Source organism: Neoarius graeffei, chromosome 2, assembly GCF_027579695.1.
Source record: "Neoarius graeffei isolate fNeoGra1 chromosome 2, fNeoGra1.pri, whole genome shotgun sequence".
NCBI lineage: Eukaryota > Metazoa > Chordata > Actinopteri > Siluriformes > Ariidae > Neoarius > Neoarius graeffei.
This window is the reverse complement of record NC_083570.1, coordinates 58,863,927-58,879,447: the sequence shown is the minus strand read 5'-3', so window position 1 is coordinate 58,879,447 and position 15,521 is coordinate 58,863,927. Positions and strand designations below refer to the sequence as shown.

The window sequence follows — 15,521 nt, the reverse complement described above, 5'->3', positions numbered from 1 at the left end:
AAGTGATTTTGCTGTCGGGGGTTGATATGGGGTGCAGTTAGCAGCAGAGAGCTCGGCAGCCATCTGCTTCACAGCCATCTGCGGGGCTTTAGGGAGCACTCACTCACTCACTCTCTCACTCACTCACTCAGTGTTTATTTCGCTAAATTCCATAACATGGCTTAGTATATCAAAACTATGACCTGGGTACATCAACTCTCACACACATTCACACACTCATAACACCATCTACTCCTCACAGGACAAACTAGTTCAGAAAGCAGCACACAATCACATTCACTTTATAGCTTTTGGCCTCTCATAAGGGTGACATAGCTTAATATTTTAAAAACAGGGAAGCTAGAAACACCAGATTTCACTCACACTTTGTTCACCAGAACTGTAGCCCCATTATGAAGATAACGATCCATTAAAGCTAGACTGCCTTTCAGATTTTTCAAGTGTAGGCCATAAAAATAATTTTCCCTGACACACAGTTATTTTTGTTTTGTGGACTGAAAGCTACTGAATTCGAATCACAGACTTTGAATTTTATTAGCTTTTTTAAAAAAAAATTGAACAGTTCATTAATTTAAGGCCATGTGGCCCTAAATTCTCTGCTATTTTTCCTACTTCACCATGATGCAATACAAGATGCTACGTCATGCATCACGTGGTGGGCTTTCCCTGTTTGTACAAAGCATTGTGGGATACAAATTCGAAACAGGAGAGAAAAATGGAGGACGTGAGTGTGCGAATGAAACATGAAAGACCGACTACAGTAACGGAAAGCAAGAAGAAAAGACGTTATGTTGCGAAGGAAAAGAAACGCAGGACCAAACTAATAAATATCGGCGGTCAGCGAGCACCTCGGTGTGATCAGCTGTTCGTTTAGCGACAGAATGATGGAACTGTCAGTGCACGGTCAAGGTAAACCTGTAGATGGCAGTAATGCAACACTGTGGATGCCAGCTGCTGTAAAACCCAAAAGAAGAAGAAGGTAAACCTGCGCATGCGCACACGGACTTCCTCTGTCTGCTTGACTGCGCAAAGCGAGTGATTTCATGCACATTATTTGCTCAGGAATCTCCTCAAATTAAATAACTTCCCAGCCACAGAATGGCCTGATATTTTGTGAGATATTACAGAAACAAACATATATCACAATGACCACATTTCAGAGGGAACTAAATTTCATCGATTTTATGAAATCGAAAGGCTGTCTAGCTTTAAGCGTGTTCTCATTCTAACCTGAGTATAAGCTAATGAACAACTCAATCAAACAATGACCCAGAAAGACCAATTTTTTTAATCACTCATTATTAATAATAGCTTTCAGTCGACTGAAAGCTGCTCACAGTGCACACGGAAAACTCGCCAGAAGGGTTTTTCTTGAACATGGGCTGTCAGAGGAAATGAAAATCACAGTCTATCGGGCAGTTTCTTTCAGCACACTGTTCTACGGATGTGCAACGTGGACTCTATCATTGTAACATCTAAAATGTTGAAAGATTTCATCAAATAAAGCTGCAGTCAATCCTAGGCATTATCGTTCAAGTCCTGGAATGTGCCAGTCAATTGAGTATTGAAGCTTAAATGATATCAAATGTTACTAACTTGCTTTCCAAATGAAGAAAGAAGGGACAAGAAGAAGGGCTGGTCAAAGGAAAAGATACTACCTTCAGATATTTGATACCTTCAGCGCTACCTTCAGATATTTGACATTCAACCATCCAACGAGGAAACATTTGCTCATGATTGGCCAACATGGAGAATCTGGAGCCAAACGAGAAGCACACAAGAAGATTGAAATAGCAGTCTGAATATCACTGGGTAATTTCCATGCGTTGTCTGTGGAAAAATATACCTTTCAATGATAGGACTTCTAAATCATCAAAGAAGGAAACATCCTGGACAACTTCTCGACTATGAGAACGGCCAATGATGATTAATCATAACTTCTATTGGCACTGAAAATAACGATCTCATTAAACCAACCATAAAATTTAACAGCCTCACAGCTCCAAGATCATGGATTCAGTCCTGAGTTGGGGTTAAACACTGTGTGTGTCGCTGCATGTTTTCCATGTTGGTTTCCTCCAGATGCTCTGGTTTGGAAACAGGGAGGTATTCCCACCTCATGCCCAGTGTTCCTGGGATCCGTTACAATCCTGACCAGGATAAAGCAGTTGCTCAAAGCGAGTCAAGTGAGCTTAATATAGATTTAGTGTGTTAAATAACATACTTGCTTTGTATTTAGTTTAAAGAGTCATTATTTTGATAGGAGACGGTAGTTCTTACTTAAGTGTGGGGAAAAATGGACAAGTGACATAGAAAATGAACAAATGAATGGATAGTGTAATTAATAGATAATATTATGGTTACTATTGGGTGTCACGGTGGTGTAGTGGTTAGCACTGTTGCCTCACAGCAAGAAGGTTCTGGGTTCAAGCCCAGCGGCCAATGGGGGGCCTTTCTGTGTGGAAAATGTCTGCGTGGGTTTCCTCTGGGTGCTTCGGTTTCCCCCACAGTCCAAAGACATGCAGGTTAGGTTAACTGGTGACTCTAAATTGAGTGTGAGTGTGAATGGTTGTCTGTGTCTATGTGTCAGCCCTGTGATGACCTGGCGACTTGTCCAGGGTGTACCCTGCCTTTCGCCCGTAGTCAGCTGGGATAGGCTCCAGCTTGCCCGCGACCTTGCACAGGATAAGCGGCTATAGGTAATGGATGGTTACCGGTTACCATTGTAGTGCAGAAAGCAGTCTGGCTTTATGCACTTGAAAAGCTTCCTTTGGTGATGTTCTACTTTTTCTTTATGGAGTATAATTTGGCCTCGCTTATTAAGGTCACATTTAATTTATCCAAGCCAAGGGGAAGCCATGGCCAAATGGTTAGAGAAATGGCTTTGGGACCAAAAGGTTGCTGGTTCAATTCCCTGAACCAGCAGGACTGGCTCAAGTGCCCTTGAGCAAGGTGCCTAACCCCTAATTGCTCCAGCAAGAGTAGTGGCGTATCTGATTAGCCAGAGAAAAACTGATGATGTGATTATCAGTTCGGGCAAGAACCCGGTCATAACTAACTACTTTATCCAGCGTAGATGATCAGTCTATATTTACTGTCACAAATCTACCAACAGGAAGGTGAAGTGCATTAATCACATGACTTTGTGTGTTGCATAATTCAAAACTGGTTGCTGTTAAGAAGAACAACTTTATTCATCACACGTACACTTAAGCACAGTGAAATTCCTCTGCATTTAACCCATCTGAAGCAGTGAACACACACACACGTGAGCAATGAGCATACACACATACCCTGAGCAGTGGGCAGCCATGCTACAGCCCACACATGCCCCTTTTCCACCAAAGCAGTTCCAGGGCTGGTTCGGGGCCAGTGCTTAGTTTGGAACCAGGTTTTCTGTTTCCACTGACAAAGAACTGGCTCTGGGGCCAGAAAAACCGGTTCCAGGCTAGCACCAGCTCTTTACTGGGCCAGAGGAAAGAACCGCTTACGTCAGCGGGGGGGGGCGGAGTTGTTAAGACCGATAACAATAAGACCGCGAAAGGTCGCCATTTTTAAGCGACGAGAAGCAGCAGCTGTACAAACGCGAAGTCATCCATTATTATTATTGTTGTTGTTGTTGCTGCTGCTGCTTCTTCCGTGTTGTTTTTGCTTCGATATTCGCGCCAAGGTTTATGCAAACGTAGCGACGTAACTGACGTATACAGCGATGTATTGATGTGTCTTCCCTTAGCACCGCGAACTATGGAAAAGCAAACTGGTTCTCAGCTGGCTCGCGAGTGGAACGAGTTGTGAACCAGCACCAGCACTGGCCCCGAACCAGCCCTGGAACTGATTTGGTGGAAAAGAGGCAACAGACAATACGCAAACTGCACACAGAAAGGCCCCCGTCAGCTGCTGGGCTCGAACCCAGAATCTTTTTGCTGTGAGGCGACAGTGCTAACCACTACACCACTGTGCTGCCCATTAAGTTGTCATTAACAATTAATTAGCACTTTCATTTAAAAAAAATCTTGTGTTGTCTTTGTGATTTTCTTGCTGTATGAACTCCTCAACAGAGTTTTAAACTGATGTCATTCTTAGTGAATCAGTATCAGGATGTATTTATTGATAGAGTCTTCAGAGCACGTATATAAGTTGCTGTGGATAAGGGTGTCTGCCAAATGCCTTAAATGAGAACTGAAATCATTTTTAAACTTGCTTTATTTCTTCATTAACGTGTTATTCAATTACGTTTTCGGTTTTAGTAACCTTATATCGTGACTCGTATTGGAACTAATTGCAATTAAATATTATACTTATCGGCCTATTCGGTTTTTAGCCGTGTTGAATGTAATTCGTTTGGTCCACGGCAGGCGTCACTTATCCGCGTGATCTTCACCAGACTTGTGCGAGACTTTGAAACGTCAAGTGTCAGTGCCGCCATTTTGAAAACTGTTTTTCCAAACGAAACATTGCACAAAAATGAGTTTAAATGACAATTACTGCCTACTTTTTTCAAACTTTCCTGATTGCTATCAAAACAAATAAACAAAACTTCCGGCTTGATTACGTCAGCATTCGAAGGAGGGCGCGCGTCTTTTGACAACGTTGGCAGTTGTTGGTCACTTCGATTTCCGCTGTACATTTTACTTCCGTCCTACGATGTCGCGCACAGGTCTCAACGAATCTCGTTTACAGCCATTGCTTTGACATATGGACTGATATATTACAGAGCATATTTCAAACACTCATAACTTGCGACAGCGGTGACAAAATAGCGATCAAACTCATCTCATCTCATTATCTCTAGCCGCTTTATCCTGTTCTACAGGGTCGCAGGCAAGCTGGAGCCTATCCCAGCTGACTACGGGCGAAAGGCGGGGTACACCCTGGACAAGTCGCCAGGTCATCACAGGGCTGACACATAGACACAGACAACCATTCACACTCACATTCACACCTACGCTCAATTTAGAGTCACCAGTTAACCTAACCTGCATGTCTTTGGACTGTGGGGGAAACCGGAGCACCCGGAGGAAACCCACGCGGACACGGGGAGAACATGCAAACTCCACACAGAAAGGCCCTCGCCGGCCACGGGGCTCGAACCCAGGACCTTCTTGCTGTGAGGCGACAGCGCTAACCACTACACCACCGTGCCGCCGCGATCAAACTGCATTCTGATATTTAATAAAATGAGATAAAATAGAATTTTGATAATAAAAAAAAATTGCCTTCAGTTCTCCTTTAAATGTAAGTGGATTACTATTCCTTTAGTAATGAGTCACTCTATCTCATGTCTCGTATTTCTTGACTTTAGGAAGCTTCACTACCTGTGGCCATGAAAGCCCGTCCTAAAAAAGGTATGTACCTGAAGTCCAGGATGTATTATGTAAGGTTTCAGAGCTGTTCGTGTACTACCCCACACTGTGAGGCAACTGGAAACATTAAGAGCTGTTAAGAGAGACCATTTCTACCACTCCAGTCCTGCTGAATGAAACCAGTTGATTTCCAGAATGGTGTGAACTTTATTTGGGTTTTGGAAAGTTCTTTTGAGGGTATGTTCGAGTATACTGTGCTTGGAAAATGTTTGCATTCATTAAACTGAAATGAGTACAGCAAAGATGGTTCTGCTTAATCTCTAATGAAGTATATTTACAATGGAACAAATTATATACAGTGCGCGCCACAATTATTGACACCCTTTGTAAAGGTTATTAAAAAAAAAAAGCTTTGAAAAAACCCACCTTTTGATGAAGTTGCTTCATCTCACACTGGAAAAATGAGAAAAAGTCAATTAAATTGCAAAATTCAGGCACTTACGTTTGTGAATATTTTAAGTTCGTTTCTTAGACAAGGATATTTTTTAAGCTTGTTACCTTGTTAACAGTTTCGGCGAGAATCTCCCGCCTTCTTCAGAAACAGTCACCAGATGGCGAGTGGTGACGTGCCTTATCAGCTGAAAAAGCACACCAAGAAAACCTAAAATCAGCCATTTCAGACCACTGCAAACGGCAAAATCACATAATGAATTGGGAAGAGGCCAGAGTCATTCGCGCTGAAGAAAATAGATTCCAGCGTTGGATTTTAGAGGCAGTGGAGATACGCAAGCGGGCGCAGAGGACGATGAACCGGGATGAGGGAGCGTATGCGCTGTCGCATACCTGGAGCGCCGTCCTGGAGGAGCGACCTGACAGCAGGAGGCGTGGACTACCTGTCAAATTGGGCGGGACGTTCACGCCTCCTGCACGCAACATCAGCTGATAAGGCACGTCACCACTCGCCATCTGGTGACTGTTTCTGAAGAAGGCGGGAGATTCTCGCCGAAACTGTTAACAAGGTAACAAGCTTAAAAAATATCCTTGTCTAAGAAACGAACTTAAAATATTTGTAATAGTTAGACATAATGAACATCCACTACTTACGTTTGTGGTTAACTGACAGAAAAGGCTTTTTTCTGGCATTCCTTCCAATAATCTGTTGGCATGGAGGTGGCGTCTGATGGTGGTTTTAGAGACTCAGAAACCCCAAGATTTTACTACTACTTGTAATTCACCAACAGTCATCCATGGGGATTGTTTTGCTTCTCTTACCCTCCTCCTCACTGTACGTGGGGGCAAAATAAACTTGGGTCCTCTTCCAGGCAAGTTTGTAACAGCTCCAGTTGGTGTCCATGTTTTTATTGTTGCCCTAACAGTCGAAATGGACATTTTCAGGCGAGTAGCTATTTTTAATCGCCATTCTCTGACTTGTGAAGATCAGCACACTTCTCCCTTATTCGGTTTATTTGTTCTCTTCTCTTTCCCATGTTGATGGGTGACTAACCCTGTGTCCGAAATCGCTCCCTACTCACTCACTATACAGGGCACTATATAGTGGGGACGCCATTTTGTAGTGCTGTCCGAAACCTTAGCGAGGATTATTTACACCCTATATAGTGCACTCAAGGTATCCCACAATGCCTCATTAAAAGTAGTGTACAACCGATGGTCGCTAACCAAAGCAATATATCCCATCATGCATTGCGGTCGCACTGAAAGAAATCAAATAAAAAGTCTCAAATTTGATTTAATAAAAGGAAGCGGCAAAGAAGAAAATATTCAGCCCTGATTTAAAACAACTGAAAGATGCAGCTACTTTGTATTGATTAAGGTGGGGAAATGCGCTCAGTATAATATGGATTTATCACAAAAATACATGCATGTATTTATTTTGAAAACCCACCAGCTGACTGATCTGGCATGTTTTAATTGTGCGACAGTAATGATGTAAATAACGGCGCGACAGACTAGTGTTCAAAAGTGTTTTTTTTTTTTTTTTTTCATTTTACCAGCTCACTATATAGTCCTCTATATAGTAATTCCCCATGTAGGGAGTAGTGAACGAGTGAGCGATTTCGGACACAGGGTAAGGGAATTTAGTCTCTGTGTCACTTCATATTTGTTCCCCAGTTAATCAGGAAGTCATGGATTACAGCATGAACGTCCCTACACATTCCAATTAACTCAAACGTACAATATAAATAGGAAACATGCTTCAGTTACATTGCGTTCACTATCATTTCCAGGGGTGCCGATAATAGTGGCCATGTGTTTTTGTTGAAATAATTATTTCTTGATTTGTTTTTCTCTGAATAAATTTATTTCAATTCAAGGTTGGATTTTTCTCATTTTTTCAGTGTGAGATGAAGCAACTTCACCGAAAGGTGGATTATTTTCCCCCTAATCTTTACAAGGGGTGCCAGTAATAGTGGAGGGCACAGTATTAAGCACAATAATACAGGCATAGGTGATTTTACGGGCGGCACGGTGGTGTAGTGGTTAGCGCTGTCGCCTCACAGCAAGAAGGTTCTGGGTTCGAGCCCCGTGGCCGGCGAGGGCCTTTCTGTGCGGAGTTTGCATGTTCTCCCCGTGTCCACGTGGGTTTCCTCCGGGTGCTCCGGTTTCCCCCACAGTCCAAAGACATGCAGGTTAGGTTAACTGGTGACTCTAAATTGACCGTAGGTGTGAGTGTGAATGGTTGTCTGTGTCTGTGTGTCAGCCCTGTGATGACCTGGCGACTTGTCCAGGGTGTACCCTGCCTTTCGCCCATAGTCAGCTGGGATAGGCTCCAGCTTGCCTGCGACCCTGTAGAACAGGATAAAGCGGCTAGAGATAATGAGATGAGAATATTTTAGCTATTTATTGGAGCAATATACCATTTTATTCCTGAACTTTCCACTCAGAAAACACAATTTATTCAATTTGTCATTAAATTTAAGTTGACGTTATTTACAGACCTGTTCATGTTTGAGCTAGTGAGGTTTGGATTAAATCAGGCTTATAGTACTCGAGTCCAGGACTCGGACTCGAGGCCGACTTGTGCCCTAACTTTAAGGACTCGTGACTCAACTCGGACTTAAGCACTGATGACCCAGACTTGGATTCGGATTCGTGCATTAACTGCATTCGGACTTGTAAATTGGAGACAAGGACTCAGATTTTTTCTTTATTTTTGTAACATGCCATAATAATTTGGCATAAGATATTTATATCTACATTAATTTTGTACTAATTTCATGTAAGAGTGTCATACCTGCGCGCCTTGGCTCATGCATCAGAGAGACTCTTGGGCACTCCGGACAGCGCACGCACCAAGCGGACTCTCGCGTGCACCATAAACAACTCGCACCTGCACAGGATTAAGGTGCAATCAGCGCACCGATATAAAAACTGTGAAAACACACTTACTTTGCGAAGTATTGAGTTGCGTTGCTGTCACATTACCGAGCCTTATTTCCTTGTTTGGTTTCCTGATCCCTGATTTCCTGTTTGTTTTTGATTCTGCCAAGTCTACGATAGCCTGTTTGTGGCTCGCTCGACCTGTTGCCTGTTTCACTGTTTTACAATTTTGCCTGCTGTTCTGGATTGTTTACCCGTCTTCATTTGTATTAATAAACACGCCTTCTGCACTTACATCCGTCTCCCAACCATCTCTGACAGAATACTTCGCACTCTCTGATAAAGAGAAGCGCATTCACCTGTTCATACGTCATGTTCAGGAACGAACTAATGTTAGTGGCGCTAAAACAGCCACCGTAAAATGGTGCGGTTGGAGTGTTGGACTCAGACTCGACTCAGTTTTTTTTAATGACTTGGACTTGACTCAGACTTGGACTCGAGACTGGACTCGGACTCGAGTTTTAGTGACTCGACTATAACAGTGGATTAAACTAAAAGAAATAAAGAGTTAAATCCTGAAATGTCAGCCTGTAAAGGATCCATGCAAGTTATGTACAGTCCTGTGCAAAAGTCTTATTCACATGTAAAGAAATGCTTTAGACCAAAAATGGCTTAAAAATAATGAAATGAAATGTTTCAACATAAAAAAAATACTATAAACAGTAAGCAGTAAGCCATAATAAATGAAACAAAGTCAGTATTTGGTGTGAGACGACCCTTTGCTTTAAAAAAAATAATAGTCTCAGGTCCAGTGAGTGCAGTTTTATGCGGAAATGAGCTGTAGGTTTTACTGAGCATCTTACAGAACCAGCCACAGTTCTTCTGGACGCTTTGACGGTCGCACTCGCTTCTTCATTTTGCACCAAAACCCAGCAGCCTTCATTATGTTTTCTTTTTTACTCTGAAAAGTGCTCTCTTATGTACAGTAATATGCTGCTCAGATACAGTACAAGCATTTTTTTCTGTAACATGTAATTTTGTGCTGGAAAACGAATGTTTGGAACTCTAAAATGTTTTTGTACTGACTTGATAATGTAGAAGTCATACAATAGAAATCTATAACAAAGTTTGTATGAAAAAAATAGGGTGCACAAAACTTTTGCACAGTACTGTACATTATTTGACTGTGTATAAGAAGCTAGATAAAAGGATTTGTTCAATCTACATTCACTTGATATGAGCAGTCGTGCGCTCTGATTGGCTACTCTACTACTAGGATATCAGCTCATATATCGTGAGTAGAGAAAAACAAAATGGCGGAGCGTGTTGCTGAACCAACCGAGAACGAAATAAAAATCCTACTCGAAAACAAAAACCCAAAAATTATCAAGTATTTAAAAGAAACAGAAATAGCTAAAAGATTATAGTCCCCCCCATATCTCCTGTTCTACACTCCAGCCCTAAAGAAGAAGAAGAAAATAAAAAAAACCAAAATACAACCCCGATTCCAAAAAAGTTGGGACAAAGTACAAATTGTAAATAAAAACGGAATGCAATGATGTGGAAGTTTCAAAATTCCATATTTTATTCAGAATAGAACATAGATGGCATATCAGATGTTTAAATGTTACCACTGTGAGACATCCCCTTTTCTCTTTACAACAGTCTGTAAACGTCTGGGGACTGAGGAGACAAGTTGCTCAAGTTTAGGGATAGGAATGTTAACCCATTCTTGTCTAATGTAGGATTCTAGTTGCTCAACTGTCTTAGGTCTTTTTTGTCATATCTTCCGTTTTATGATGCGCCAAATGTTTTCTGTGGGTGAAAGATCTGGACTGCAGGCTGGCCAGTTCAGTACCCGGACCCTTCTTCTACGCAGCCATGATGCTGTAATTGATGCAGTATGTGGTCTGGCATTGTCATGTTGGAAAATGCAAGGTCTTCCCTGAAAGAGACGTCGTCTGGATGGGAGCATATGTTGCTCTAGAACCTGGATATACCTTTCAGCATTGATGGTGTCTTTCCAGATGTGTAAGCTGCCCATGCCACACGCACTAATGCAACCCCATACCATCAGAGATGCAGGCTTCTGAACTGAGCGCCGATAACAACTTGGGTTTTGATTCGTCTGACCACAGAACAGTTTTCCACTTTGCCACAGTCCATTTTAAATGAGCCTTGGCCCAGAGAAGACGTCTGCGCTTCTGGATCATGTTTAGATACGGCTTCTTCTTTGAACTATAGAGTTTTAGCTGGCAACGGCGGATGGCACGGTGAATTGTGTTCACAGATAATGTTCTCTGGAAATATTCCTGAGCCCATTTTGTGATTTCCAATACAGAAGCATGCCTGTATGTGATGCAGTGCCGTCTAAGGGCCCGAAGATCACGGGCACCCAGTATGGTTTTCCAGCCTTGACCCTTACGCACAGAGATTCTTCCAGATTCTCTGAATCTTTTGATATTATGCACTGTAGATGATGATATGTTCAAACTCTTTGCAATTTTACACTGTCGAACTCCTTTCTGATATTGCTCCACTATTTGTCGGCGCAGAATTAGGGGGATTGGTGATCCTCTTCCCATCTTTACTTCTGAGAGTCGCTGCCACTCCAAGATGCTCTTTTTATACCCAGTCATGTTAATGACCTATTGCCAATTGACCTAATGAGTTGCAATTTGGTCCTCCAGCTGTTCCTTTTTTGTACCTTTAACTTTTCCAGCCTCTTATTGCCCCTGTCCCAACTTTTTTGAGATGTGTTGCTGTCATGAAATTTCAAATGAGCCAATATTTGGCATGAAATTTCAAAATGTCTCACTTTCGACATTTGATATGTTGTCTATGTTCTATTGTGAATACAATATCAGTTTTTGAGATTTGTAAATTATTGCATTCCGTTTTTATTTACAATTTGTACTTTGTCCCAACTTTTTTGGAATCGGGGTTGTACCAAAAAAGCAACAAAATAAGGAATAAAAGTATTTGATGGAAAGAACGTATCTTTTTTTATTTTTCAAGAATTATTATTATCACTCCTGTCATTTCGACGGTTTGTTTACATTCTAAACGGAAATGATTTTGTCGGGCGTTTTGTATCAAGTTTTTATTTATCAAATTTACAAAAAATAAAAACGGTCTGTTTCTCAAAATCCAGTGAATGTGGATAAAATAAAACAGTTATTCCACTCAATCTCGTTGTACATGGCTTATAGGGAGGGAAAGTGAAACACAGCGATCCTAGTGGTAGCGTTCCTAAGCCGAGAGCCATACTATTGAAAATCCCATAGACCCGATTTTTAAAAAAATCCCACGAAGTTATGACGTGGAACTTGTGCACCCCCAAAAAATATGTTGTATATGTTGGGATTATCTACTAACTGTGAAAGTATCAGGTGAAATTTTGCTGTCTTTTAAAAGATCGAAATTGCGCCTAACCTGTCAGAAACGGACTACAACCAAACTGTCTAGTCAGAGTTGCTCATATTACGTCAGCAGTAGGCTTAGCTATCCCACGCTTGGTTATCCCCACGAGGGATGCATTTCTTATTGGTACAGAAATACTCCGCCAACCACGCTATACAAATCAGCATGTTGATGTAGGCTACTCGCCGGCCGCTACCTGCTACAGATTTGGAAAGGCGCTAGACTTGTGGTGACGTCACGTACGCAACATCAGATCCGTGTAGTCTTATTAAAAAAAACATTCAAAACAATTCAAATCGGTGGAAAAAATAAAGTATGATCACCAGGATCGATAGAGCTGCCCGACATGCACAACATATGGAAGCCATTGTCTAAACTTTGAAGTGTAACCCGAAATGTAATTTTTTGAAAAGGTATTCCCATTCATTTTGCCATAGAAGTTGGAACGCATCCAGTAGGGGGCGATGAGATTACTTTTCCTCCCTATAGCCGACTTGGTGCTACCCACCTCGTCGGCTATCAGCTCATGTACGACTCGATTTCATGGAATAACTGTTAAATGTCGGCCTAATATAAGCAACTGGAATTTTAAATCCGTGCTGAAATTTAACATCTGTGTTTAATTTGAGAAATCTGTATCTTTAAAATTATGTTCATGCATGCATTTCCTTTCAAATTATTTGCATCTTTATTCTGTTTACATTTTTTAAATTGAAATATATATATATTTTTTTTCTCTGTTGACTTTGTCAGTCATTGCAACATCAAATGACAGAGACTCAAAAATGTGATGGCGAGAAAAACCCCTCAGTTTTAATTCCAACAGCAACGGGTGCAGATTTTCCTTTTGCATCTCCTTTAAAGACTACAGGTCAACATTTCAGGAAGTTAATTTTGTAATGCTATCACAACAGAATTTTCTCACACTCGTCACTTTCCTCATCACATTATTCTCACACTCATCACTGCCAGGGACAGCTGTAACTGAGTGCATAGTGTGAGTCATATTTACAGCGTATCACGTTTCCTCGCTGACTGTCATTCTTCAGTTTATCCTGTGGATGGCGCTGTTTGTTGAGTTTTCATGCACTGGTCTCACTTGAAAAGGATTAAAGCTCAGAGAGAAAAGTCTGTCCCGGAATAGAAGGGCTTGAGAGCAGATTTTGCCAGCAGGCTTGTGAACACACGAAGTAATACGCGGGTGCACAACAGACTGTAGATGCTGTGTTTGTTGTTGCAGTACCAGTTGGGATTGGGGACTGAGAGCTGTACGTGCTCTCGTGCAGTGAGTGAGGAGATGAGACACTGAGTGTGTTTACATGCACATAGAGAAAATCGAATTTCTGCCGTTGCTCGACTGAAATTGAAGTTCTAAATGGCATGGAAACACCTTAGCTCGGCTGAAATTGAACCGAACTTGATTTCTCATAATCGAGCTACACGACCTAGATTATGCGATTGTAGCCGAGCTACTTAGTGCATGTAAACCCTGTCGAGATACGTAATCGAGCTGCTTACTTCAGCACTGCCCCTTCCGGAAGTGACGAGTGACGAGACCACAAGCGGGAAACACAACAGCCTCGGTCGGCATGACACTTCACCTTAGCCACCATTTTATTAGGAACACTTGTGTCTGGGCATGTACGCACCCATTTCCAATTAGTTGGTAAGTTATTAGCATGTTAGCAGGCTAACAGTTAATATGTTAACCATTACAGATCAACTTCAACTTAGTGGCCATTTTATTAGGAACACTTCTGTTCGTACATACAAACACACTTCTTGTGAACATGGAACTGATAACTTTGTTTATACTCTTGAATAGCTCTTCTTCATGACGACAACCGGAAGTGTACCAACACGATGGGGCGTGTAGCGCCACCTGTGGCTCGGGTGCACAATGCACCTCACACAATAGCTCGATTTCCTTGTGTGCATGTAGGATTGGATTTGTCTGGCACCCCTGCTGGGACCCTCAGCTCGATTACCGACAGCAGCTCGATTTGGATGTGCATGTAAACGTACTGACTGTGGCATAAGCAGCCAGTAAGGCCTGTGTGACCTGAAATGGAACGGAGATCACTACTGACACAAAATACCTTTACTGTCTTACTCACTTTATGTGCACCACCTACTATGTTTACAACTCTACCCCTTTATGACTTTAAAACAGGATTAAAATGACTGCGTGTCGTCGCAGCATGCTGGTTGCACCTGGTTATATGGTGGTGCTTGAAAGTTTGTGAACCCTTCAGAATTTTCTTTATTTCTGCATAAATATGACCTAAAAACAACAACAGATTTTCACACAAGTCCTAAAAGTAGATAAAGAGAACCCAGTTAAACAAATGAGACAAAAATATTATACTTGGTCATTTATTTATTGAGGAAAATGATCCAATATTACATATCTGTGAGTGGCAAAAGTATGTGAACCTCTCGGATTAGCAGTTAGTTTGAAGGTGAAATTAGAGTCAGGTGTTTTCAATCAATGGGATGACAATCAGGTGTGAGTGGGCACCCTGTTTTATTTAAAGAACAGGGATCTATCAGGCCAAGTTTACATTAGACCGTATCTGTCTCGTTTTCTTCGCGGATGCACTGTCCGTTTACATTAAAACACCTGGAAATGGGAATCCGCCAGGGTCCACGTATTCAATCCAGATCGTGTCAGCTCCGGTGCTGTGTAAACATTGAGAATACGCGGATACGCCGTGCTGAGCTCTAGCTGGCGTCGTCATTGGACAACGTCACTGTGACATCCACCTTCCTGATTCGCTGGCGTTGGTCATGTGATGCGACTGCTGAAAAACGGCACGGACTTCCGCCTTGTATCACCTTTCATTAAAGAGTATAAAAGTATGAAAATACTGCAAATACTGATGCAAATACTGCCCATTGTGTAGTTATGATTGTCTTTAGGCTTGCCATCCTTCCACTTGCAAGTGGTAAGTGACTTGCGCACAGCGGCTCAGTCCCGAATCACTGCTCGTGCACTACACTCGCGCGCTCTGTGAGCTGTGCAGTATAGTAGTATGGTAGTATCATGGTTTGGGCCCGTTTTGCTGCATCTGGGCCAGGACAGCTTGCCATCATGGATGGAACAATAAATTCTGAATTATACCAGTGAATTCTAAAGGAAAATGTCAGGACATCTGTCCATGAACTGAATCTCAAGAGAAGGTGGGTCATGCAGCAAGACAACGACCCTAAGTCGTTCTACCAAAGAATGGTTAAAGAAGAATAAAGTTAATGTTTTGGAATGGCCAAGTCAAAGTCCTGACCTTAATCCCGGGTTTTTCAACACTGGGGTCGCGACCCCACGTGGGGTCGCCTGAACTTGCAATGGGGTCGCTTGAAATATCCAGAAGTGGGAAAAAAAATACTGCTAAAAAAATAAAATAATTGTATGAATAATAATACTATCAAAAAAGTATTACCATCGATTAAAACACC

The 15,521-nt window shown here is 41.9% G+C and overlaps 1 protein-coding gene across 1 annotated transcript in view; it reads left to right on the top strand.

Annotated features, from left to right (window-relative positions):
• bbs4 (Bardet-Biedl syndrome 4) overlaps window positions 1–15,521 on the top strand; it is a 52,293-nt gene that overhangs the window by 147 nt on the left and 36,625 nt on the right. Inside the window, exon 2 of the mRNA XM_060914553.1 lies at window positions 5,303–5,345. Coding sequence (XP_060770536.1) covers window positions 5,303–5,345 — 43 coding nt within the window. The remainder of the gene's footprint in view (window positions 1–5,302; window positions 5,346–15,521) is intronic.